This window comes from Oncorhynchus mykiss, chromosome 11, assembly GCF_057628025.1.
Source record: "Oncorhynchus mykiss isolate SJ-2025 chromosome 11, ASM5762802v1, whole genome shotgun sequence".
NCBI classification, from domain to species: domain Eukaryota; kingdom Metazoa; phylum Chordata; class Actinopteri; order Salmoniformes; family Salmonidae; genus Oncorhynchus; species Oncorhynchus mykiss.
In genome coordinates this window covers 64,684,605-64,712,504 of record NC_143032.1, presented here as the reverse complement: position 1 = coordinate 64,712,504, position 27,900 = coordinate 64,684,605, and the positions used below count along the sequence as shown (strand labels likewise).

General features: G+C 42.2%; 1 protein-coding gene across 5 annotated transcripts in view; it reads left to right on the top strand.

Moving 5' to 3' along the window:
* The window catches only part of LOC110536206 (solute carrier family 23 member 2), a 64,940-nt gene extending 37,211 nt beyond the window's left edge, over positions 1–27,729 (top strand). For all 5 annotated transcript variants that reach the window (XM_021621836.3, XM_021621837.3, XM_090190930.1 and 2 more), the window contains 12 exons: positions 1,543–1,659; positions 2,267–2,424; positions 7,787–7,875; positions 11,837–11,907; positions 12,490–12,671; positions 14,678–14,798; positions 18,063–18,219; positions 18,345–18,492; positions 18,680–18,785; positions 19,335–19,602; positions 19,721–19,816; positions 21,375–27,729. In XM_021621836.3, coding sequence (XP_021477511.1) covers positions 1,543–1,659; positions 2,267–2,424; positions 7,787–7,875; positions 11,837–11,907; positions 12,490–12,671; positions 14,678–14,798; positions 18,063–18,219; positions 18,345–18,492; positions 18,680–18,785; positions 19,335–19,602; positions 19,721–19,816; positions 21,375–21,646 — 1,785 coding nt within the window. In that variant the 3' untranslated portion in view covers positions 21,647–27,729. The remainder of the gene's footprint in view (positions 1–1,542; positions 1,660–2,266; positions 2,425–7,786; positions 7,876–11,836; positions 11,908–12,489; positions 12,672–14,677; positions 14,799–18,062; positions 18,220–18,344; positions 18,493–18,679; positions 18,786–19,334; positions 19,603–19,720; positions 19,817–21,374) is intronic.
* Positions 27,730–27,900: the final 171 nt, after the last annotated feature.

Genomic DNA, 27,900 nt, shown 5'->3' with positions numbered 1-27,900 from the left:
CCCTTTTTTCTCTCTCTCCCTTTCTGAATCTCTCCCGTCTTTCTTTGACTACACTCTTGCTGAATTGTTCAGCCTTTCCCTCTTCCATGCTGAATATTCTTCTCCCATCTCCTGCCCCACTGTCTGTTATGTTGCTGTGAAATCATCAGCCTACAATATGACTGTTCTGTAGTTTGTCTCCAGGGAGGTCTCCCAACAGGTCGATCGTGAGCTACCAGTAGCTCGCAGCCCACCTATGAGTAACTCGTCAAACAATTCTGAAAGCATATGCAATTTTCACGTGTTCCACCGCAAACGGTCATAAACAAATCTCACAAGTATCAGACACTAGAAAGCTCCCAGCTACTATCTATTCAATGTAAAATTTTCATTATCCCACCCCTGGTTAGCAACTATTGGCTTTAAAAATAAATAAAAAACACTATCTGCCAATGAACTTCCATGAATATTGTCCCGGTCTGTCTGTGTGGCGTGCTCTCATTTGTTTATCCCTCCGTGTGTAGCCATTTGATGTGATTACCGTCTTGTTGATTGACAGAAATATTTTCCCAAAAAACTTCTCAATTAAATGTTAACTGCAAAATAGGCTTACCTGGCAGGAGAATATCATCTGTATTTGTTATTTGCAAACTTTGCCATGAAATGAGCAGCAGCAGTACAGATCCATCGCAAGCTGCTCAATTAAAGGGCCAGATGCGCGATTGTTTTTTTTTTAAATGTGTATATATATATATATATATATATATATATATATATATATATATATATATATATATATATATATATAATTTTTTTTCTTTTTTTTTCTTCTTAAGAAAATACATTATTTTACTTTCTATTAAACTAGGCAAGTCAGTTTATGAACAAATTCTTATTTACAATGACGGCCTACCTGTATTAAAGGGGAATTATATAAAAAAATCTTCTGGTGTGATTTAAGCATTGACATGGACTCATAACATTTAATTGAGTTGTTTCTCTATTGACAATTGTAATTTTAAGAGTGAAAATAAAACTGAGAACATAATTTGGGAAACTATAAAACAGAATTTGGGGGGAAAAAATCAGATTTTATAGGACCCTTTAGAGTTGTTCATTAACCATTATTTTATCAGGTGTATTGACAGAACTTTCTCATGTACACCAAGTATCCGGGGAATAGTTGCAAGGGACAGGAGAAGAGAAGAATGCCTATTTGAAAGCTAGAAAAAAACGACCATGTCCCATTTTTAAAAAGTAGCTCTCATGCTAGAGAAGGTTGGAGACCCCTGCCCTATGTAGTGCACTATTTTTGGGTGTGGTTAGTTTCAGGTTTTGACCTCTCTAAGGCCACATTTTTTTATTTAACCTTTTTATTTAAAACCTTTTAACTAGGCACATAGAGATTACTACTTGTAGGCTTAAATACACTTAGTCTAAAAATAAAACTTAAGTCTTAAAACCATTTAGTCCAGAGATTGTATACCCTGTGGTGTGTGAGGGTGTACAGTAGCCTACATCTATAGTCTAAAACACTGTCTTCTCACCTTTGCATGTGTGTAGAGTTCCATGTCAGAGACGTTGGACAGTGCAGACAGTGTGGACGCCAGGAGAATGGACATGATCTACACCATCGAAGACACACCTCCCTGGTACCTGTGTATATTCCTGGGCTTACAGGTGAGACACACACCTACAGCTCTGGTACCATGTTGTTTTGCAAGTACCAGATAAGCATGTGTTGTGTGTTTGACTGTCTGAAATATGTATAAATGTAATCTAAATAATGTGGCTTCCTCCTTGTCTCCTCTCCTTCATCTGCATGGATGTGAAAGCTAATTCCTAATAAAGTTCCTCTCCCTATTGCTTTCACCTGTTCATCATCAGCACTGATAAAGGACAAGAGTAGACAAGGAGAGGAAGCCACTTAAATTCAGACTGTAAAAATGCAGCTAAGCTCAGGCCTAAAAAATGCCATCTCACCGCTTATTCAAGTTACTTCCTCGTTCCTGTTCTATAACCCGTATCATGTAACATAGTTACATCAGGAGTGGGTAGATTAAGCCCCTCCCCTTTATACTCATGCTTATGAAACATACTGGTATGTAAGTTGATGCTCGGCTTCCTTGGCACACACAGAAACCTCAATAACTTCAATCAATATTAACTCAGTCAATATTTACACAACAGTCCTGTCTATTAACATAAACACATACACACTGTAAAAGGCCATCACACACAGTGACACACACATCTCATTCTAACCCTCTCTCACCTCTCTCTCCAGCACTACCTGACGTGTTTCAGTGGTACCATCGCGGTGCCGTTCCTGCTAGCTGAAGCCATGTGTGTAGGGTTTGACCAGTGGGCTACCAGTCAGCTCATAGGAACTATCTTCTTCTGTGTGGGAATTACCACCCTGCTGCAGACTACACTGGGCTGCAGGTACACACACATACATACCTGCATGCATGCATGCATACATACATATAGTTCAAGTCGGAAGTTTACATACACTTAGGTTGGAGTCAATAACTTGTTTTTCAACCACTCCACAAATGTATTGTTAACAAACTATAGTTTTGGCAAGTCGGTTAGGACATCTACTTTGTGCACAACAGAAGTAATTTTTCCAACAATTGTTTACAGACAGATTATTTAATGTATAATTCACTGTATCACAATTCCAGTGGGTCAGAAGTTTACATACACACACACACACACACACACACACACACACACACACACACACACACACACACACACACACACAAAGTTGACTGTGCCTTTAAACAGCTTGGAAAATTCCAGAAACAATGTCATGGCTTTAGAAGCTTCTGATAGGCTAATTGACATAATTTGAGTCAATTTGGAGATGTACCTATGGATGTATTTCAAGGCCTACCTTCAAACTCAGTGCCTCTTTGCTTGACATCATGGGAAAATCAAAATAAATCAGCCAAGACCTCTGGTTCATCCTTGGGAGCAATTTCCAAATGCCTGAAGGTACCATGTTCATCTGTACAAACAATAGTACGCAAGTATAAACACCATGGGACCATGCAGCGTCATACCACTCAGGAAGGAGACGCGTTCTGTCTCCTGGAGATGAACGTACTTAGGTGCAAAAAGTGCAAATCACTCCCAGAACAACAGCAAAGGACCTTGTGAAGATGCTGGAGGAAACTGGTACAAAAGTATCTATATCTACAGTAAAACTAGTCCTATATCGACATAACCTGAAAGGCTGCTCAGCAAGGAAGAAGCCACTGCTCCACAACCACCATAAAAAAGCCAGACTACGGTCTGCAACTGCACATGGGGACAAAGATCGTAATTTTTTGAGAAATTACCATCGTTATGTTTGGAGGAAAAAGGGGGAGGCTTGCACGCTGAACACCATCCCAATCGTGAAGCACGGGAGTGGCAGCATCATGTTGTTGGGGTGCTTTTGCTGCAGGAGGGACTGGTACACTTCACAAAATAGATGGCGTCATGAGGAAGGAAAATTATGTGGATATATTGAAGCGACATCTCAAGACATCAGTCAGGAAGTTAAAGCTTGGTCGCAAATGGGTCTTCCAAATGGACAATGACCCCAAGCATACTTCCAAAGTTGTGGCAAAATGGCTTAAGGACAACAAAGTTAAGGTATTGGAGTGGCCATCACAAAGCCGTGACCTCAATCCTATTGAAAATTTGTGAGCAGAGCTGAAAAAGCGTGCGCGAGCAAGGAGGCCGACAAACCTGACTCGGTTACACCAGCTCTGTCAGGAGGAATGGGCCAAAATTCACCCAACTTTGTGGGATGCTTGTGGAAGGCTACCAGAAACTTTGACCCAAGTTAAACAATATAAAGGCAATGCTACCAAATACTAATTGAATGTATGTAAACTTCTGACCCACTGGGAATGTGATGAAAGAAATAAAAGCTGAAATAAATAATTATCTCTACTATTGTTCTGACATTTCACATTCTTAAAATAAAGTGGTGATCCTAACTGACCTAAAACAGGGAATTTTTATTAGGATTAAATGTCAGGAATTGTGAAACTGAGTTTAAATGTATTTGGCTAAGGTGTATGTAAACCTCTGACTTCAACTATATATATATATATATACACAGATACACACACACACACACACACACACACACACACACACACACACAGATACAGTACCAGTCAAAAGTTTGGATAACTTACTCATTCAAGGATTTTTCTTTCTTTATTTTTTTACTATTTTCTACATTGTAGAATAATAGTGAAGACGTCAACACTATGAAATAACCCATATGGAATCATGTAGTAACCAAAAAAGTGTTAAACAAATCAAAATATATTTGAGATTCTTCAAATTGCCACCCTTTGCCTTAATGACAGCTTTGCACACTCTTGGCATTCTCTCAACCAGCTTTATGAGGTAGTCAGTCACCTGGAATGCATGTCAATTAACAGGTGTACCTTGTTAAGTTCGTTTAACAAGGCACACCTGTTGTGTTGTGACAAGGTAGGGGTGTACAGAAGATAGCCCTATTTGGTAAAATACCAAGTCCATATTATGGCAAGAACAGCTCAAGTAAGCAAAGAGAAACGACAGTCCATCATTACTTTAAGACATGAAGGTCAGTCAATCTGGAAAATTTCAAAACTTTCTTCAAATGCAGTTGCAAAAACCATCAAGCACTATGATGATACTGACTCTGAGGACCACCACAGGAAAGGAAGACCCAGAGTTACCTCTGCTGCAGAGGATAAATTAATTTGAGTTAACGACATCAGATTGCAGCCCAAATATATGCTTCAGAGTTCAAGTAACGAGACACATCTCAACATCAACTGTTCAGAGGAAACTGTGTGATTCAGGCCTTCATGGTTGAGATTTTTGGTTCCAACTGCCATGTCTTTGTGAGACTTAGAGTAGGTGAACGAATGACCACGTGTGTGGTTCCCACCTCAAAGCATGGAGGAGGTGGTGTGATTGTGTGGGGGTGCTTTGCTGGTGACACTGACACTGTGATTTGTTTAGAATTCAAGGCACACTTAACCAGTATGGCTATCACAGCATTCTGCAGCGACACGCCATCCCATCTGGTTTGGGCTTAGTGAGACTATGACCCAGAACACACTTCCAGGCTGTGTAAGGGATATTTGACCAAGAAGGAGAGTGATTGAGTGCTGCAACAGATGACCTGGCCTCCACAATCACCTGACCTCAATCCCAATTGAGATGGTTTGGGATGAGTTGGACTGCAAAGTGAAGGAAAAGGTCTAGATGCTGAACCAAGCCTTGATAAAGCCATAAGTTTTACCTCGCTCTACAGGAAACTCTTTCCTGCTCCTTTTCTCTCCTCTACCTCTCTCTACAGGAAACTCTCTTTCCTTCTCTCTAATTTTCATTCTTTCATTGTTATTTTTTTTCTTCTTTAATGGCTTTCTCGCTCTCATTGTGGTTAGAGGTTAACATTTTACTCAGTGAGTTAGTGTGACTTGAGATGCCCTTCTGTTCTCTCCCTCTTTCCCTCACTCCTCTTGCCCACATTTTCTCCCCCTCTATCCCTCTCTAGAAATATGATATCCTTTAGAAATGCCACAGCCAGGTTTCATATTTGTTGCCATGGTTATTATTGCTACCAAACGTGAATGTGATGCTCGATGCCATGCCACGTCATTGTAGTCTGTTTGTAATTGTGTTTGTGCAGTCTGCCTGTCTGTCTCATGGCCCGGATACAGCAGCATTGATGGGAAATCACTGCACACACACACACACACACACACACACACTGGACACACACACACTGGACACACACACACACAGAAAGTACTCTCCTAGTCTCATGGCCTTGAGTGATTTCTTTCTGAAAGGAGAGAACGAAGCAGTATTTTTACTTTTTAGCCATTAGTGTTTTGTCTAACAGTCAGGTACAGCCTTGAAAAGAACTGCAGACAAACACCCACACTCACTCACCCACATGCGTACACACACAGACCAGCGTACACACGCATTCCGCTCAGGGAGAAACCAGGCATTCTGCCACATAGGACTACTGTGAAAAATGGGTCGATGTAATTTTAGCTGTGGCCAATTCTCCTGTCTTTAGTCCTGCAATTAGGACTGGTCACACAGAGAAGCATGCACAGCACTGTCTCACGCACAGAGGACTAGCCTCTACATAGCACTCACACAGATGGTAAGATCAGGCACCAGTCACAGTTGTTGTTTTTCTGTGTGCCCTGTAGTAAACCTTAGAACTGTGAACTCAAAGAAGAATTTGAGAAATTGTTAGTGAGATATCTGTTCTCTGCTCCATCATGTCTCGCTGACAACACACTCACACAGCGGCTGCTTGCCAACTCATCCAAAGTCACTATGATGTCCATCTTTTCACTAATGACCGTCATCTTTGTGTCACAAATCACAGCTATCTGTATCACCCTGGCAACATGGATAAGGTGGGAGTGGAGGGAGGGAAGAAATGAGCACTGTGGTAGAGGGCTGGAAATCAGGGAGAGATGGATGAGGTAGAGGGCTGGAGAGCTGGATGAGAGGTAGGGAGTTGATGTGGACTGAAGCATAAGGGGAGGGTGGGGCTGAGGGAGACCGGGTGAAGGGATGTATAGAGGAAGATGAATGAATGAATGAATGAATGGATGGATGGAGAGGAGTGCTAGTGGCTGTGTTTGAGTCATGATGCTAAGTGAGGTCAGATCACAAACACTCTAGGAAAGGTGACAAACACTCTAGGAAAGCTGGTCCCACCTGCGGACAACATGTGACCCTCTGCGGTAGATGAGTGCTGCTGGGTAAATTGGCGTCTGTGTATTTGTCATGATCTCTCCGTCTCTCACCCCCACACCCACACGTCAGTGACTCTGACACTCAAATGGCCCATGTTTTGTTCTAATCTATTATTATATCAATAATGTTAGTGATATTTCATTTTAGAGCAAACATTCAAATACAAAGCAGCCTTTTAAAGGTGCGTAGGGTGTTTTGCCTTTCACGCCAGCGACCCGGGTTCGCTACATTAGTGTCAGAAGAGCGATAACACCTGTGAGGCCAGCGGAACACATGACCTGGATGTGTGAGGGGGCTGAGTAGTCGACACAAGGGGATGTGGTTTCCCGTTTGAACGGGGCTGTGTAGTGATCCTTGCTATAGGAGCCATGTTTCAATTCAAACCAAGTGGGTTAACCCCAACGTAGGGTGTTAGCCTTTTACACCAGTGACCTGGGTCCGCTGCAGTACACATTGATCGATTTAATCTGGTTGGTCATCAGAGTTAATGATGGTGTGTCACTGCACACTGACCAGCATTCAAATCAATGCCAATTATCAGCCAGCACCTGCTCCGTTCAAACAGCGCAGCTCTGTCAGTGTCCATGCTGTTACTGTTGCCAAACCCGGGTAGACCCTGCTGCTCAGTGTTCACTAGTGACATCTAGCGGACAAACAGGAGAACGGTTGCTTGCGCCACTGGAACCCACAGCTATAAAGGCCACATAACACTGGCATAATCATCACATAACCATCATGCTATCATGACTGACTTTACACTGTTTTACCACTGACTGACACTAGCAATGTTTCCATCAACTGACTGGATCGACTTAGTGATAGATCAGCGATTTTACATGTGTGGACGGTGATATACAGAAGAGATAAACAGAATAAACTATGTCAAGTAACAATATGTACAATGTGAGTAGAGTGAAAAGTTCCCTACTGAGCAGTGAGGTAGTGTATTGGAGGAATGTGTGCATGTGTGTATTCTTGCTAATAGAGTAATTGTGCTGTGTTGTTCCAGGCTTCCTCTGTTCCAGGCAAGTGCATTTGCCTTCCTGGCTCCCGCCAGAGCAATCCTGTCACTAGACAAGTGGAAGTGCAACGCTACAGGTAAACACACACACAAATGCATACACCGGTGAGTACACAAACCACAAGTACCTTCACTATGACCTGTTCTCACTCTCCTGCTCACGTGAGCTGGCATCAGATGAGTTTCTCAGGTTGACATCAGATTAGGGTTCCAGGTTTGGTGCCAAGGTGTGTTAATGTCAGTGTTTTAGAAAAACCTTGTATTTCACTTGTCGGTGGTTTAGATTTTGTTGAACATATACTGAAAAAATATATTTAAACGCTACATGCAACAATATCAAAGATTTTGTTACAGTTCATATAAGTTAATACATTTAAATAAATGTATAGTCCCTTATTTATGGATTTCACATGACTGGGAAAACAAATATGCATCTGATTGTCAAAGATGCCACAACAAAAAACAGTCCGTATCTGGTGTGTCTAGGGTTGTGGTGACCATATTACCACCACACCGGCGGTCTTGAAGTCAGTCAAATTCCACGTGACCATTTAGTCCTGGTAATTAGGCTTCTCCAAGCTCTGATGCTGTTGATGGTCATTAGTAGCCTACCAAACTTGCTAACTGCCGGGTACTCAGCACTCCATTGTCTCTCTCTTGACATCAATGCAAATCATCAAATCAAATTTATTTATAAAGTCCTTTTACCATAAACTGATATCTCAAAGTGTTGTACAGAAACCCAGCCTAAAACCCTGAACAGCAAGCAATGCAGGTGTAGAAGCACGGTGGCTAGGAAAAACTCCCTAGAAAGGCCAAAACCTAGGAAGAAACCTAGAGAGGAACCAGGCTATGAGGGGTGGCCAGTCCTCTTCTGGCTGTGCCGGGTGGAGATTATAACAGAACATGGCCAAGATGTTCAAATGTTCATAGATGACCAGCAGGGTCAAATAATAATAATAATTGCATTGGTTGTCGAGGGTGCAACAGGTCAGCACCTCAGGAGTGAGTCAGTTGGCTTTTCATAGCCGATCATTCAGAGTATCTCTACCGCTCCTGCTGCGAGTTGAAAACAGCAGGTCTGGGACAGGTAGCACGTCCGGTGAACAGGTCAGGGTTCCATAGCCGCAGGCAGAACAGTTGAAACTGGAGCAGCAGCACGGCCAGGTGGACTGGGGACAGCAAGGAGTCATCAGGCCAGGTAGTCATGAGGCATGGTCCTAGGGCTCAGGTCCTCCGAAAGGGAGAAAGAAAGAGAATTAGAGAGCATACTTAAATTCACACAGGACACCGGATAAGACAGGATAAATACTCCAGATATGACTGACCTTAGCCCCCTGACGCATAAATACTGGAGGCTGAGACAGGAGGGGTCGGGAGACACTGTGGCCCCATCCGACGATACCCCCGGACAGGGCCACTAGAGGGATATCTTCAATCACCAACTTACCATCCTGAGACAAGGCTGAGTATAGCCCACAAAGATCTCTGCAACGGCACAACCCAATGGGTGGTTGCCAACACAGACGGGAAGATCACATCAATGACTCAACCCACTCAAGTGACGCACCCCTCTTAGGGACGGCATGGAAGAGCACCAGTAAGCCAGTGACTCAGCCCCTGTAATAGGGTTAGAGGCAGAGAATCCCAGTGGAGAGAGGGGAACCAGCCAGGCAGAAACAGCAAGGGTGGTTCGTTGCTCCAGTGCCTTTCCATTCACCTTCACACTCCTGGGCCAGACTACACTCAATCATAGGACCTACTGAAGAGATGAGTCTTCAATAAAGACTAAAAGGTTGAGACGGAGTCTGCGTCTCTCACATGGGTAGGCAGACCATTCCATAAAAATGGAGCTCTAAAGGAGAAAGCCCTGCCTCCAGCTGTTTGCAAATATAATAAAAAATCTAATCGAACACTTCGAGACCCTATAAGCTCATGTTGTGCAACATTTATATAGGCTTTGCAATTGTGAGAAAACAGAGTGATGGCCTCTTAAAAAGGGGAGGATCCCATATTTCTCAACTTTCCTAATATTAAGAAAATATTAAGCACATTAATTACCTTTACAACAGAAGTATAGCCTACCTGGCTGGCATGAAAATGGACCACAGGAAAAGCGTCCTCCATTCGCTATTTAAGTGCAGAGATGACATCGAGACTGGACCATTACCATGCACCTTTCTAAATGAAAACTAATTTGACATATATTATTTAGTATAGAGTACTAGTCAAAAGTTTGGACACCTACTCATTCCTGGGTTTTTCTTTATTTTTATTCTTTTAGAACATTGTGTAGAATAATAGTGTAGACATCAAAACTATGAAATAACACATACAGTCACCAATTGTGCAAGTTCTCCCACTTAAAAAGATGAGACAGGCCTGTAATTTTCAGCATAGGTACACTTCAACTATGACAAACAAAATTAGAAAAAATAAATAAATAAGTATTTGGTCACCTACAAACAAGCAATATTTCTGGCTCTCACAGACCTTTAACTTCTTCTTTGAGGCTTCTCTGTCCTCCACTCGTTACCTTTATTAATGGAACCTGTTTGAACTTGTTATCAGTATAAATGACACCTGTCCAAACTCCACTATGGCCAAGACCAAAGAGCTGTCAAAGGACACCAGAAACAAAATTGTAGATCTGCACCAGGCTGGGAAGACTGAATCTGCAATAGGTAAGCAGCTTGGTTTGAAGAAATCAACTGTGGGAGCAATTATTAGGAAATGGAAGACATACAAGACCACTGATAATCTCCCTCGATCTGGGGCTCCACGCAAGATCTCACCCCGTGGGGTCAAAATGATCACAAGAACGGTGAGCAAAAATCCCAGGACCACATGGGGGGCCCTGGTGAATGACCTGCAGAGAGCTGGGACCAAAGTAACAAAGCCTACCATCAGTAACACACTACGCCGCCAGGGACTCAAATCCTGCAGTGCCAGACGTGTCCTCCTGCTTAAGCCAGTACATGTCCAGGCCTGTCTGAAGTTGGCTAGAGTATTTGGATGATCCAGAAGAAGATTGGGAGAATGTCATATGGTCAGATGAAACCAAAATATAACTTTTTGGTAAAAACTCAACTCGTCGTGTTTGGAGGACAAATAATGCTGTTGCATCCAAAGAACACCATACCTACTGTGAAGCATGGGGATGGAAACATCATGCTTTGGGGCTGTTTTTCTGCAAAGGGACCAGGACGACTGATCCGTGTAAAGGAAAGAATGAATGGGGCCATGTATCGTGAGATTTTGAGTGAAAACTTCCTTCCATCAGCAAGGGCATTGAAGATGAAACGTGGCTGGGTCTTTCAGCATGACAATGATCCCAAACACACCGCCCGGGCAACGAAGGAGTGGCTTCGTAAGAAGCATTTCAAGGTCCTGGAGTGGCCTAGCCAGTCTCCAGATCAACCCCATAAAAAATCTTTGGAGGGAGTTGAAAGTCCGTGTTGCCCAGCAACAGCCCCAAAACATCACTGCTCTAGAGGAGATCTGCATGGAGGAATGGGACAAAATACCAGCAACAGTGTGTGAAAACCTTGTGAAGACTTACAGAAAACGTTTGACCTCTGTCATTGCCAACAAAGGGTATATAACATATAACATATAAGTATTGAGAAACTTTTGTTATTGACCAAATACTTATTTTCCACCATAATTTGCAAATAAATTCATTAAAAATCCTACAATGTGATTTTCTGGATTTTTTTTTCTTCTCATTTTGTTTGTCATAGTTGAAGTGTACCTATGATGAAAATGACAGGCCTCTCTCATCTTTTTAATGGGGAGAACTTGCACAATTGGTGGCTGACCTAAATACTTTTTTGCCCCACTATATATGGAATCGGGTAGTAACCAATAAAGTGTTAAATAAATCTAAATATATTTGATTTGAGATTCTTCAAAGTAGCCATCCTTTGCCTTGATGACAGCTTTGCACACTCGATAAATGTGTTTAATCATCCTTCTCTCTTCTTTCTATTTCTGTTTTCTTTTCCTCTATCTTTCTCCATTATTTCTGTCCCTCAGTGGTTCCGCCCATGTTCAACGAAACCGAGCTGTTCAACACTGAACACATCTGGCATCCCCGAATACGAGAGGTGAGAGGGGGAGGAGCACTGAAATGAGAGATGGAGGGGGTGACATTGGAGATATTTTAAAAGTACCCAAACCAGTCACAGACTAAAACGTGGAGTAGAAGGAGTTCTAATTGATGATGCTTGTTGAGGCCTGTTGCTGTGACTCAGCCTTTGTTTGTGTGTGTGTGTGTGTGTGTGTATGTGTGTGTGTGCGCGCGCAGAGAGGATGACAGAGGCGGTTAACTCCCATTAATCTTTTATAAGGCTTGTGTAAGTGGGTTTGGTAACCCTGTTTTGACACGTGAGTGAGGGGATAACTTAATGACGATTTCACGATGAATAGAATTAGAGACATGGACATTGATAGGCTTGAGGGGGAGTAGTAATTTCTTTAAACAGTCATTAATTTTACAGACTTGTTCCAGGTGTTGCAATTGCTCTTATAAAGGAAAAATTACTTCCTCTATGATCACTTCTCTAAATGGTAATGATAACTGCGTATATACATTTAATTAGGGACTTTGGCACATAAAGTACTTTATTATGAAATTACATTACAAAAGGTACTATGCTCTCCCTCTTTGCCCCCCCCCCCCACCACAGATCCAGGGGGCTATCATTGTGTCGTCTCTGATAGAGGTGTGTATCGGCTTCCTGGGGCTTCCAGGACTCCTGTTGAAATACATCGGCCCTCTGACCATCACCCCAACCGTGGCCCTCATCGGCCTTTCTGGCTTCCAGGCTGCAGGGGAGAGAGCAGGGAAACACTGGGGCATCGCCATGCTGTGAGTAGTACACTGTGGTTCTAGGCTTTCCTGACTGATTAGTCCCCTGTATAGTTCCCAGCCCTCTAAGTTTACTATACTGTCTGTTGTCTTATGATGCAAGGCACATTTCTGTCAAATCCCGACAATAAAATGCTATCTTGTCTATCTTATGTTATACTAGTAGACTGATTCCCGCACCCAGAGGCATCCTTAACCAATCAATTACCGTAACTGCATTACATAGCCAATCAGAAACCATTCCCAGTTGACACAGCTGCCCTGCAGAATGGAGGTGGGAACACAGTGCTACTCCAGACAGAGAGCTCTGAGTCAGGAGGTTCAGCAGAGCTGTGTCTGCTGGTAACTGTTTCTGTCTTACGTTCAGTTATTCATTCATTTATTTTATATTTTGGGAAATTAGTCTTGCAACTCATCTCAAACAGCACAGCATCACATACAGTTCATTCGGGAAGTATTCAGAACCCTTCCCTTTTTCCAAATGTAGTTGCGTTACAGCCTTATTCTAAAATGTATTAAATATTTGTTTTTCATCAGTCCACACACAATACCCCATAATGGCAAATGTATAATTTTTTAGAAATAATACCTAGAAATAATACCTTATTTCCATCAGTATTCAGACCATTTGCTATGACATTTGAAATTGACCTCCGGTGCATCCTGTTTCCATTGATCATCCTTTAGATGTTTTTCAACTTGATTAGAGTCCACCGGTGATAAATTCAATTGATTGGACATGATTTGGAAAGGTACCACTGTTGACAGAGCAAAAGCCAAGAAGGTATTGTCTGTAGAGCACCAAGACAATGTCGAGGCACAGATCTGGGGAAGGCTGCCAAAACATTTCTGCAGCATTGAAGTTCCCCAAGATCACAGTGGCCTCCATCATTCTTAAATTGAAGACATTTGGAACCACCAATACTCTTCCTTGAGCTGGCCGTTCGGCCAAGCTGAGCAGTCAGGGGAGAAGGGCCTTGGTGAGGGAAGTGACCAAGAACCCGATGGTCACTCTGACAGAGCTCCAGAATTCCTCTGGAGATGGGAGAACCTTCCAGATGGACAACCAGCCCTGCAGCACTGCACCAATCATCTATGGCCTGAATGCCAAGCATCACATCTGGAGGAAACCTGGTGAAACATGGTGGTAGCAGCATCATGCTGTGGGGATGTTTTTTAGCGGCAGGGACTGGGAGACTAGTCAGGATCAAGGGAAAGATGTAGTACAAAAATATCCTTTGTGAAAATCTGCTCCAGAGCGTTCAGGAGCTCAGACTGGGGCAAAGGTTCACCTTCCAACAGGACAACGGCCCTAAGCACACAGCCAAGCCAACGCAGGAGTGTCTTCGGGACAAGTCTCTGAATGTCCTTGAGTGGCCCAGTCAGAGCCCGGACTTGAACCCGATCAAACGTCTCTGGAGAGACCTGAAAATAGCTGTGCAGCAACGCTCCCCTTCCAACCTGACAGAGCTTGAGAGGATCTGCAGAAAAGACTAGGAGAAACTCCCCAAATACAGATGTGCCAGGCTTGTAGAGTCAAACCCAAGAAGACTCTAGGCTGTAATCGCTGTCAAAGGTGCTTCAACAAAGTACTGAGTAAAGGGTCTGAATACTTATGTAAATGTAATATTTCAGTTTACATTTTCTTTTATCAATTAGCAAAAATTTAAATAAAATAAAAACAGTTTTTGCTTAGTCATTATGGGGTCGTGTGTGTAGATTGATGAGGGGAAAAAAACTAAATTTTAGAATAATGCACTATTGTAACAAAATTTGGAAAAAGTGAAGCGTCTTTGTAACTTCATTGCGTTGTCAATTAATTGATTTTATTGTGTCCCTTTTTGAGAATGAAACCTTTGGATCCAGATGTCTTTATGGCAGTCTTTATAGGAGGGTTATTGCTTCTTTTTACAAATGTTTAACCGTTCTACAGACTGCTGCTGTATTTCTTACTTGTGAGCTCTCTCTCTCTCCCTCTCTGTCTCTCACTCTCTGTGTGTCTGTAGGACTATATTCCTGGTGTTGTTGTTCTCTCAGTATGCGAGGAACGTACAGCTTCCTCTGCCCATCTACAAGGCTAAGAAAGGATGGACCTCTTATAGATTACAGCTCTTCAAGATGTTCCCCGTGAGTACCCTCACACACACACACACACACACACACACACACAGATGCCCACAGAACAATTGAGAAATTCACTAGCAGGGGCGCACAAACACACACACCTAGACACACATCACTTCTCCTGGAACAGTGTGCTCTTCGATCTGATCTGTCACGGATCAAGTGAGGTCAGATCAATGGGCACACACTCCTCCATCCTCCCATTACTTGTTGAGTCCTGCTTTTCTAATATTATTCACCTCCCCTGTAGGGCTGGGCGATATGACGATATATACAGTTGAAGGCTTAGCCAAACTCATATAAACTCAGTTTTTTACAATTCCTGACATTTAATCTTAGTAAAAATTCCCTGTTTTAGGTCAGTTAGGATCACCACTTTATTTTAAATATGTTGAATGTCAGAATAATAGTGACTTTTATTTCAGCTTTTATTTATTTCATCATATTCCCAGTGGGTCAGAAGTTTACATACACTCAATTAGTATTTGGTAGCATTGCCTTTAAATTGTTTAACTTGGGTCAAACGTTTTGGGTAGCCTTCCACAAGCTTCCCACAATAAATTGGGTGAATTTTGGCCCATTCCTCCTGACAGAGCTGGTGTAACTGTGTCAGGTTTGGAGGCCTCCTTGCTCGCACACGCTTTTTCTGTTCTGCCCACAACTTTTCTATAGGATTTGAGGTCAAGGCTTTGTGATGGCCACTCCAATACCTTGACTTTGTTGTGCTTAAGCCATTTTGCCACAACTTTTGAAGTATGCTTGGGGGTCATTGTCCATTTGGAAGACACATTTTGTGACCAAGCTTTAACTTCCTGACTGATGTTTTGAGATGTTGCTTCAATATATCCACATCATTTTCCTTCCTCATGACGCCATCTATTTTGTGAAGTGCACCAGTCCCTCCTGCAGCAAAAGCACCCCATCAACATGATGCTGCCACCCCCGTGCTTCACGGTTGGGATGGTGTTCTTCGGCTTGCAAGCCTCCCCCTTTTTCCTCCAAACATAACAATAGTCATTATGGTCGAACAGTTATATTTCTGTTTCATCAGACCAGAGGACATTTCTCCAAAAAGTACGATCTTTGTCCCCATCTGCAGTTGCAGACTGTAGTCTGGCTTTTTTTATGGCGGTTTTGTAGCAGTGGCTTCTTCCTTGCTGAGCAGCCTTTCAGTTTGTCGATATATGACTCATTTTTACTGTGGATATAGATACTTTTGTACCAGTTTCCTCCAGCATCTTCACAAGGTCCTTTGCTGTTGTTCTGGGATTGATTTGCACTTTTTGCACCCAAGTACGTTCATCTCCAGGAGACAGAACGCGTCTCCTTCCTGAGTGGTATGACGCTGCATGGTCCCATGGTGTTTATACTTGCGTACTATTGTTTGTACAGATGAACATGGTACCTTCAGGCATTTGGAAATTGATCCCAAGGATAAACCACACTTGTGGAGGTCTACAGTTTTTTTTCCTTAAGTCTTGGCTGATTTATTTTGATTTTCCCATGATGTCAAGCAAAGAGGCACTGAGTTTGAAGGTAGGCCTTGAAATTCATCCACAGGTACACCTCCAATTGGCTCAAATGATGTCAATTAGCCTATCAGAAGCTTCTAAAGCCATGACATAATTTTCTGGATTTTTGCAAGCTGTTTAAAGGCACAGCCAATTTAGTGTTTGTAAACTTCTGACCCACTGGAATTGTGATACAGTGAAATAATCTGTCCGTGAACAATTGTTGGACAAATGACTTGTGTCATGCACAAAGTAGAGGTCCTAACCCGAATAGCCAAAGCAATAGTTTGTTAACAATAAATATGTGGAGTGGTTGAAAAATGAGTTTTAATGACTCCAACCTAAGTGTGTGTAAAGTTCTGGCTTCAACTGTATATCGTGTGACGATAGACATTTTTCCTATCGTTTCATATTATGCTCTTATCGTTTATTTCGTTGTCGCAAATCACACTCTTTACGGCAATATTTTTTGTCAATTGGACTACGCTTTGCATTCTTCCACTCATGCCTTTCAGTCGCATGGACGTGGTTTGGGTATGAAATGTCTGACACTGACCAGAAAACCGTCCTCTGCTAAATATGCCGCCGGCCGGTCCCGACAACAGGCTCAAACACCACTAACCGCTTTTACCACCTACGCAAGAATCATGTTAAACAGTACGGAGTGAGTCTACAGATGAGACCTGAAAAAAGTACAGTCGAGTGCTCAAAACAAACCCTTGACTCAGACGTTGCAAGAGGCTTTTGCCCGTGGCACACCATATGGCAATCACGAAGATTGAAGGAGATAACATCTGCCGTGACAATTTACATCTGCAAAGACATGGCCCCAATTTACACTGTCGAGAAATGGGGGTTTCGTGAGGGGTCGAGTGTTAGCACCAACTCACAAAACCAAGGTACCAAATGCAAATTGATATGTGACTCGTATTAATGCCAAAATAACATGCAACACAGGCAAGCCCACAAAAATATTTATTTTGTTTGCAACTATAGTTGAAGTGTTTTCTATTTACCTTTTTAGATTGTATAGATTAAAATGTTATATTTTGATACATGCTTAATTGAACATTTGCACAAAGGTTCTAAATAAAAGGAGAAATAATCAAATGAGTAAGTACCTTTTTTTTATTTGATTTTAATTCAACATGTAGTAAGAAATAGGACTTTACATGTGGTAATTCTATATAAACTATTTATTCATTGAATTTACAGAAAATGAGCTGTATCGGGATATGAGATTTTGGCCATATCGCCCAGCCCTACTCCTCTGTCTCCTCCCTCCCCATTCCTCTTAATATGATCTGAAATTATCGTCTCCTATGGTGCATCTCTCTCCCCCTGCTGGTCATTTGATGTCATGATATATCTGCTGCTGTAATATAACAGTAGACACTGGAAAGGATTCTTTGCTTGCAATGGTGACTTCACTCTAATAAAGTCATCTTCATCACGCTCTCGCCCTGTCTCATTAAAGTTTCACTCTTCTGTTACTATTTACTTTTAAGAATGTGGGAGAAATTGAGTTTTTCAAATTATGATACAATTTTAAAAGCACCCTGAAGCAGCATTCCACCAAATGTCAACTATTTATGAAGCTGCTCTTTACTGTTGAACTGGTGACTTCACAACTCTCCCATACTTGAATAAAGTAATCATCATCATCACGCCGCTACAGTTATTATGGTGCTCTTCAGTGTACATACTGTATGTGTTTTTCTGGGATTTGACGGTCATCTTTAACCCTCCCCCTCAGATCATCATGGCCATCCTGGTGTCATGGCTGATCTGTTTCATCTTCACTGTAACCAACGTTTTCCCGCCGGAGAAAGACAAGTACGGTTATTACGCCCGCACTGACGCACGCCAAGGGATACTGGCAGCTGCACCTTGGTTCAAGATCCCCTACCCCTGTGAGTTACCCCTTTTTATGTTGTTCAACCTTGCCCCTAGCTAAGTCCAAATTCTTGATAAGAGCATTCAACAGGTTTGTAGCTTCCTCAAATCTAGAATGTTGAGTTTGTGTTTTTACCCATAGTTCAGTGGGGTGTTCCTACGGTAACAGCAGCAGGGGTGATAGGTATGTTCAGTGCCGTGGTCGCTAGCATCATCGAGTCTATCGGGGACTACTATGCCTGTGCCCGACTCTCCTGTGCCCCCCCACCCCCTGTTCACGCCATCAACAGGTACCCGTCCTTGCTCGCATAGGTCCTTGCCTAATGCACATCATAGAAAAGTTTTCTATAAAAGTAGCATAAATCTGGTTAAATCGAGCAGACAATGGTTTGAATCATGACTTGAGATCCGTGTGTGTACCTCTAACTACCTTCCAAAACGGATACAAAAACCTTTTTTCTGTTTTTCTTTCTCTAGGGGTATATTTATGGAAGGTCTGTCCTGCGTGTTGGATGGGCTGATGGGGACAGGAAACGGCTCTACTTCCTCCAGTCCTAATATAGGCGTGCTGGGCATCACTAAGGTAACCATCACACATCAACACAGTCCCACTGCGAGTTCTATACAAATATGACATATTTATGTTTTAATTGAGGGGGTTCAATTCATCTCGTTCGTGTAGGCATTTGATTTTTAACCGGACAGCTATGTTGGCTCAAAACAAAAGTGACTTAATTAACCATCTGTAGTACTTAGTAGGATTCTGTGTTTTCCCATGCGAAAATGATTCCTGATTTAAAAACACCATCAGCCTTCCCAACTAGTTTGAAAATTCAAAGACATTTTATAGAAAAGAGATGTTTGTTTCTGGACGATGCACCATGCTGCCTTGTTGACGTCATGACGGAGCGGCGCAGATTACTGTTCCATTTGAGAAAAGTGCAGCTCCAGCCCTGCTTTCGCCCGATGTGACAGGCCATTGACGGTTCATCCCATGTCAGAATAAAAAAACTCCCTCAGACTAGTAATTTGCTTGGATCTTATTAGCTCTGTAGAGTGGGACAGTTTTATTCTTCCTGATAGCCTTTGATTCGCTCTCTCACTCCCTGCTGCTCTCTGATTGGTCCTCCAGGTAGGCAGTCGGCGTGTGATCCAGTACGGTGCTGCTATGATGCTGCTGCTAGGGCTGGTGGGTAAATTCAGTGCGTTGTTTGCCTCCCTGCCTGACCCTGTCCTGGGGGCGCTGTTCTGTACCCTGTTTGGAATGATCACAGCTGTGGGACTGTCCAACCTGCAGTTTGTAGACCTCAACTCCTCCAGGAACCTCTTTGTTTTGGGCTTCTCAATCTTCTTTGGCCTGGTGCTGCCCAGCTATCTCAAACAGAACCCTCTGGTCACTGGTGAGTGGAAGACAAGTTAGAGTGCACCACATAATTAGCTCAATGGCCTACTCCTTCAGTGTTCTCACACATTAGAAAATAACTGGGTAGCTCTCTGAACCCTCTCTCTGTCTCTCAGGTATAGTGTCGCTAGACCAGGTGTTGAACGTGCTCCTGACCACAGCCATGTTCGTAGGGGGGTCAGTGGCATTTGTGCTGGACAACACTATCCCTGGTGAGTAGACTGCTATCACACTCAACGTTAGTTATAACACTATTGCTGCTGAGTAGACTGTGCTATCACTGTTAATTATAACACTATCCCTGCTGAGTAGACTGGACTGTCACTGTTAGTTAAAACTTCTTCAGGATCGTTGTCCCTTCCACAGGACGGTTGAGCTAACGTAGGCTACTGCGATTAGCATGAGGCAGAAAGCTTCAATACTTGTTAATCTAACTGCGCTGTCCAATTTACAGTAGCTATTAGTGAAAGAATACCATGCTATTGTTTGAGGAGAGTGCACAATTTTGAGCATGAAAGTTATTAATAAACAAATTAGGCACATTTGGACAGTCTTAATACATCATTATGAACAGAAATTCAATGGTTCATTGGATCAGTCAAACATGTTGCACATACACTGCCATCTGGTGGCAAATCTAAATTGCACCTGGACTGGAATAATACGTTATGGTCTTGCATTTCAAAGATGATGGTACAAAAAAAATACAAAAGAACAGTTGGATTTTTCTTTATCTTTTACCAGATCATTTGTGTTAAATTCTCCTACATTCCTTTCACATTTCCACAAACTTCAACGTGTTTCCTTTCAAATGGTGCCAAGAATATGCATATCCTTGCTTCAGGGCCTGAGCTACAGGCAGTTAGATTTGGGTATGTAATTTTAAGCGCAAATTGAAAAAAGGGGGCGGATCCTTTAATCCTTAATTATAACACTATCCCTGTTGAGTAGACTGGACTGTCACTGTTAGTTAAAACACTATCCCTGCTGAGTAGACTGGACTGTCGCTGTTAGTTAAAACACTATCCCTGCTCAGTAGACTGGAGTGTCACTGTTAGTTAAAACACTATCCCTGTTGAGTAGACTGGACTGTCACTGTTAGTTAAAACACTATCCCTGCTCAGTAGACTGGACTGTCACTTAATTATAACACTATCCCTGCTCAGTAGACTGGACTGTCACTGTTAGTTAAAACACTATCCCTGCTGAGTAGACTGGACTGTCTCTGTTAGTTAAAACACTATCCCTGCTGAGTAGACTGGACTGTCACTGTTAGTTAAAACACTATCCCTGTTGAGTAGACTGGACTGTCTCTGTTAGTTAAAACACTATCCCTGTTGAGTAGACTGGACTGTCGCTGTTAGTTAAAACACTATCCCTGTTGAGTAGACTGGACTGTCACTGTTAGTTAAAACACTATCCCTGCTGAGTAGACTGGACTGTCACTGTTAGTTAAAACACTATCCCTGCTGAGTAGACTGGACTGTCGTTGTTAGTTAAAACACTATCCCTGCTGAGTAGACTGGACTGTCACTGTTAGTTAAAACACTATCCCTGTTGAGTAGACTGGACTGTCACTGTTAGTTAAAACACTATCCCTGCTGAGTAGACTGGCCTGTCTCTGTTAGTTAAAACACTATTTATCCCTTGTGATTTTATTTACAGATCGGACAAGGATATCACAAACTGTTGCCTTCTCCAATTGCTCACCCCCTCTTCCTCCTGTCTTCCTCTTTTCTTTCTCCTTTGTCTCTCCTTTCCTCTTGTCAGGTACCAGGGAGGAGCGAGGGATCGGGAAGTTGAAGCGAGGGTCGGGACCCAGTGCTGCGGAGCTGGAGGGGATGAGAACCTACGACCTCCCGTTTGGCATGGACTTCCTGCGCCGTCACACCGTCTTCCAATACTTCCCCATCAGCCCTACCTTCAGCGGCTACCAGTGGAGCGCGATCCACAAGGCCTGCAGACGTAGGGGTGGACGGGGGGAGGCAGGGAAGGGAGCAGAGATGGAGAGAGTCACAGAACCAGGGGAGAGCGGGGTATAGCAGACGGGTAGGAACGGGGTGGAGGGGAGTGGGAAGGGATGAAGCTTGGAACCATGGAAGGGAGGGGTGGAGGTTTTTGGGTTGTGTCAGTGCAGTGTGACATGCTCAACCCTGTCTTGTATGTCTGTGTGTCTGTAGAACTCCCTGTTTATGCCCTATCCATGCTGTTATTAGCATGTTATAACAGGTGACAGCGTGTTATAATGTCCTTATAGAGGAGGGTTCAGGTGGAGTTGCAACACTCTCTCTGGCTCTCGTCTCTACCTAGTATGTGTGCATAAGAGCAGTGTATTAGACAGCCCCTTTATTGAGGTCCCTGTCTTCCCAATACACTATTTCTACTCGGTCACTTACAGGTCAACCTGTCTACATTCATTCCAAGAAATAAAAGGTTTCTTCTCAGCCGTTGAACCAAAATACTCTTAATATATTACACTCCCAGGGGCTCCGTGTGCGTTTGTGTGTGTGTATGCCAACCTATGACATTGTGATGGGGTTGTGTGTGTCACTTGCACTAGCACATTCCCTGTTTAAGGACAGAGATGGACAGTATCTCATTTACAACAAATGTTTTTAAGCTGAATCATTGACACCTTACAGACCCAATGAGAATCAGACGAAGCTAGTCAGTCAGCCCTGTTTAGCAAACCTACACTGCCCACGGTGGTTATGGGGAATGTAGTCCTGTTGAAAGGGAACTGGATGAAAGTTGGAGAGGCTTGATGCAAATTCACATTAAACTAATAATTTGCCTGCACACTACATTTACACACGCACACTAGCAAGCACAAGCTTAATTGCATGCAGATAGTGTAGATGCAAGTGGCTTGTCAAATGGCAGACCTTAGCCATGCAAAGTGATTGATCTTCATTTCGCACTATTAGTGCACTATTAGTGCAAAGAGTTAATGCACAGAATGTTAGCTGAAACCTGCTTCTCTAATTGGCTTCTACCCACATAACACGGCCACACTTCAAACACAACAGATCAGACAATGTCATCCACTGGACGAAGGGCTCTCAGTCCCGTAGCCCTAGACACTTCTCCTAGTGCCCTAGTCCTAGACACTTTTCCTAGTGCCCTAGTCCTAGACACTTTTCCTAGTGCCCTAGTCCTAGACACTTTTCCTAGTGCCCTAGTCCTAGACACTTCTCCTAGTGCCCTAGTCCTAGACACTTCTCCTAGTGCCCTAGTCCTAGACACTTCTCCTAGTGCCCTAGTCCTAGACACTTCTCCTAGTGCCCTAGTCCTAGACACTTCTCCTAGTGCCCTAGTCCTAGACACTTCTCCTAGTGCCCTAGTCCTAGACATTTCTAAATTACCTCTCATAGATCTGAAGGAGAATGGATGTCAGTATCCTGGTAAAAGCTCATTCTAGCCCTCTAAAGGGATAGTTGAAGCTAGTACCACTGATTACACGGGTCTGTTTCTTTCAATCCAGCAGGTGCCATGAAGAAGTGTCTAGGCCAGGGGTAAGAGCTAGGGCTGTGGATGAGGTCTTGATTTAAGACTGGGACTGTTGATGTTCACCCAGTCAGCTTGCAAGCCTTACTGTGTCAGTATTATCTTTAGCATCGTTAACAAATGCCACCAAAACCAGCTCTCTCCTGAACGCATACACCCTCAACCAGCTGCTGTTATTACAACTGGAATTAATACAGCATTTGAAGGTTGACTTATAAACTGCTTATAAGCCATTATTGCATAATATAACTAGTATTAACTGCTTACAAGTCAATGTAAGTAAGTTTTATTGAAATGTAACATTTATTAACATGTATTACCTGTCAGGACCTATAATCATAAATCATGAAAGACTATACAATGTAATAGTTAAACTAACAATGTTCATGAGCAGTTCATAAGGACACTTTCAAAAACTTTTTCACATTTGTACTTTGTTTAGAGAGGCTACACCGATTTAGCGCGAAGCAGAATGCACTTGGTTAGCTAGTTGTGCGATCACAGCGTAGTTTTTGAAATGCAGACCTTTTTCTATTTCACTGATGTTCTTCATTTTGTTATTGTGTTCGATTCATACTTAGTCTAGTGTTCTGTAGTGTTTGTGAGCACATTCATGGTCGTATAGGTGGTGTGACCACTGCCCAGGCCACAGTCTAAGTGAAGATCATGCTATGATAACGGCTTACATGCAGAGTCACACCAGTGCATGGTTTACAAAGGAAGGAAATGGAGAGACGCTCCACAGATTTAGCTAGGGAAATTACCAGAAAGATGCTTTGGAATCTTTTGTACCCAGATGCCTGACAAAGTGAGAAATGGTGAGAGAAAAGAGGTGATTTTTATGGTACCAATCCTCTCCCTGATCGCTATAGGCTCCCCTTCCCTCTGCTCTGTCCTACTCTGATACAGGTGTCAGAGGTCTACACTACTGTTCTGTTCAAGTGAACACATTGTTTGATTTACAGACACCATAGCATAGTCTTCAAGTTTAATAGTTGTGGGGTAGAGAGTGTATTTGATGATGTTGATAGGGGTGTCCTGGGGGTATTTGTTCACAATGGCTCACAGACTACAATCTTGTCCTGCACCTATTGAGTCTGTCTATTGTTCTACTATTATTATGATTGTTACTGGTGTCATTATTCGTGTTGTTGGCCTTGTTCACGTGTTTGGTTCAATGTGCCGACCCCACCCCCCCTCCTCACTTGCCTCACCCTCCCTTCTTCCATCCTCACATCAACTGTAGGAACCTGCACCTCAACTTCAAATACAACTGTATTTATAGTTCCTGTAACATACAGTACAGGTCACACCTCACAAGTTGAATGTCCTCTAATGACTGACTACACATTCAGTGGACCAGTAAATATCACTCAAGACTATTGCCAGGTAGTGCTCCCTGACTGTGTGTGTTCACATGTTTCAGAGCTGGGGTCAAGTTCAAGTCAAGAATTCAGAAACTGGGGGTGCGTCAGAAATGGCACCCTATTCCCTATATAGTGCACTGTACTACATAGAGAATAGAGTGCCATTTGCGACAAAATGAGTGTGATTGACATGGAGATGACCCTCTGGAACCTCTGCTATGTGTGTCTGGCCTGGAGTGCTGTGTTTTACTGTCTGAGCCATCATCTATAGAAAAGCCATGGTTGATTGTTGGGGTAGGGTTGAATTGGGACTCCTCCTGGCCAGTATTGTTCTCTATTATAAGCCTACAAAACATAGTTAACTTAAAAAGATGCACAGATATGCATAATGATTGTGATCTTTGCAGAACCAAAATGCAAAAGAAGCACCTGTCCTTTCTTCATTATTTTTCATCAACTATTTCTCTTACTCTTCTCTTTGCTGCACCAAAACAATGAGTGGCGATAGTCACCGGTTCAGACATGTAGAAATGTAAACCATTTTAAGTAACATTTCAGATTGACTTGGATTTCTCATGTTGTTTTATTTATTTATTTATGATTAGTAAGAGTCGGTGTTTAGTGGGATGTATGTGAAGCCAATTTGTGTGCCGTATGCACATTGTCAGAAAGACATTAGTTTTGAGTTTACTTGTTAGTTTACTGGCACTATTAGAATGTTATTCAGATTTTACACTGAGATACTGATATTGTTAGTCCCCACAGGCAGCAGGTTGAAGTTACCTCTGGATACTGATCACAGATCAGTTTTGTGTTTTCTCCCTTAATGAGTGTGGTTAGAATTTGTTGTGACTGGTCCTATATCTGTGCCTAAGGACAACTTATACAACACGCTCTATGAAGGGAGAGGCTCCAGCGTGTACTCTTTAGAACCTGAACAGAGAAAAGCAACATTCTTACTAAGATCATATAATCACACATGGTTCTCTTACAATAAGTCATTCCATGCATGTTGTATTTTTATGAAAACTCTTTTGAACTGGACATGGCTCAGTTAGGGACCCAGGGTGAGAGGGAAGAGGTTGAAGAGAGAGCAGTCTAGAACAGGGGTTCTCAAACTTTTTAGGTCTTGGGACCCCTTTTGTGATGCCAAATTTCAGGGACCCCCCTCATAATCAGAACCCCACTCGAGTGAGCTGAACATTTGCATACAAAGAAGAACCAACTCTTGAACCCTGGAAAGGAACATTTTAAAGGCCCATCTCTTGGCATCAGAGAGATAATGTTGCAGTTTTTCAAGCTAATTTCCTGATATTCTACACATTTTGTCATGGGGAAGAGATGTTTTTGTTGCAGATTTAAAGCTAATATCCTGCAGTTCTATACATGTTGCCATGAAGCATGTTTTTTGCTGCAGTTTTAAAGCTTAAATTACAGTGCATTTTTATATATATATTTAAAAAAAAAAAAAAATTTTTTGGAATAAAAGGAAGTAATTGATTTGAACAAATTTACTGTGGATACCAATATCCCTGTGAGCCTTCAGAACCCATGTTGCCAAGAGTTAATAACATATAATAAAATGTAACAATATCATTTATTGTATTACACCCTCAACTTATTCCATTGATCACTTGGCCAAAATCTGTTTAATCTGTTAGTAATATTCATTAAAAAAAAATAATTTAAATATTTAGTTTGATATGTTTTGAAATCTGTCCACGGACCCCTTGCAGTACCGCCGCACCCCACTTTGAGAACCCCTGGTCTAGAAGATCTGTTCTAATAGCAGGGTTCTGAGAACACCTTGAACATTTTGCTGTAAACAGACTAACTATATTCATTGTGTGGTTTTGTACTGCAGCATGCTTGATTCTGCTTAGATGGTGTTGTGACACAGTTTACCCAGTGAGAAAGTGTTCCCTTGTTGCTTCACAGGCCATACTGCCTTTCTCTGCTCCGTAGAGGTAGGAATAGGGGATACGATAGATGGAATAGACAACCTTCAACTTGCTGTCTTTTGAAAGGGGGAAGGAGATGGGGAGTGGGACAGGAGGGGTGTATTCTGCCACTTGTGGTGAAATAACTTTGTACACACATGCATATTCTATAATGCAATATCTATGACGTCACCACACACTAATGCAACTAGCAGAGATTCCCCTCCACACCTGCAGTGCAGATATGGTGTAAGTGTCCTCCGTTTTAGTGTACCTGTATTCTCTATTGAAATGGCGATGTTGAATGCAGGAATAGACACTGGTTGGCCACTAAGAGTCTGTGGATCCAGGGCAAGGTTCAGTGATCTAAGGTCAGTTTTGCATTCCTCCAGACTAATGGTTAGTGTTAGGATTTGGGGCGGGTAAACTGTACCTAGATTGGTGTCAAAGGGCATTTTTCACCCAAAGTGCTGATCGGTACTTAGCTTGTTTTGACTTTGATATATCTTTAGTTTGTATTGCATGGACCTCCTTGGTGCCGATAGATTCTTCTCACAGCATGGATAGTAAAAAAAACAATTTTTAAAAATGAATTATACCCCTAAAACGATGTTAAATAATACTACAATATAAACCAGGGGTACATCTGAAATGGTTGACTATTTCCCATGTAGAGCACCACTGACTCTGGAAAGTAGCGCACTAGGGGAGTAGGGTGTCATTTGAGCTTCAGCCCATAGCTCACCTCATTTGAAGCCAATGCCTCACCTCTGCATGTGCTTTCTCACTCAAGGTCAGGAGGTGTATGACACAAAAATCTATCCCTTTCAGTTATTTTGAAGGGGAAGCTACCTGAAGAATATGCTTTTTGTCTCGTGTTTTATCTTTTCCATTTTCTTGTTTTTTTTATACATAATTTTTGTTTTTACAAAGATGTTTGTAAGAAAATAAATCATGCCTTTTTTAATCTTAAATTGTCATGCTGCAATGCGCACCATTTTTGTTACATTTTTATTTAATAAACAAAAGAAAATACATTTTTTTTCTATTTCAAATCTGTAGTTTGGTGGAATACTTTTGCTAGCTGGACATTTTTTCATATTGTATTTTTCTAACATTGCTTCCTGTTATCAAGTTAATACAGTATCAGTACAAATTGAGGGAGCTGACTTTAAACAGATGTATAAATATATATTGAATTGAGTACAATGTGCTAAGAAACTTCTGGACCAGGCATTGTGTATACTAACAGTAGCAACAAAATGTTATTCTTTGTTCCTAAAGCTATTTAATAAGATGTTACAGAATCAATCATGTCTATTGTCTTTTTTGTTAGTAGAACTGAAATAGATATTGTTTCGACCTTTTTTATTCTACTCTAATTTTAAAGACAGGCCTACTGCACAACAACCACATATCTAGTCTCAATAGTTAATTGGTAAAGATTTTTAGATTGTTCTGTCTCCCTCTTTCTCTGACAGG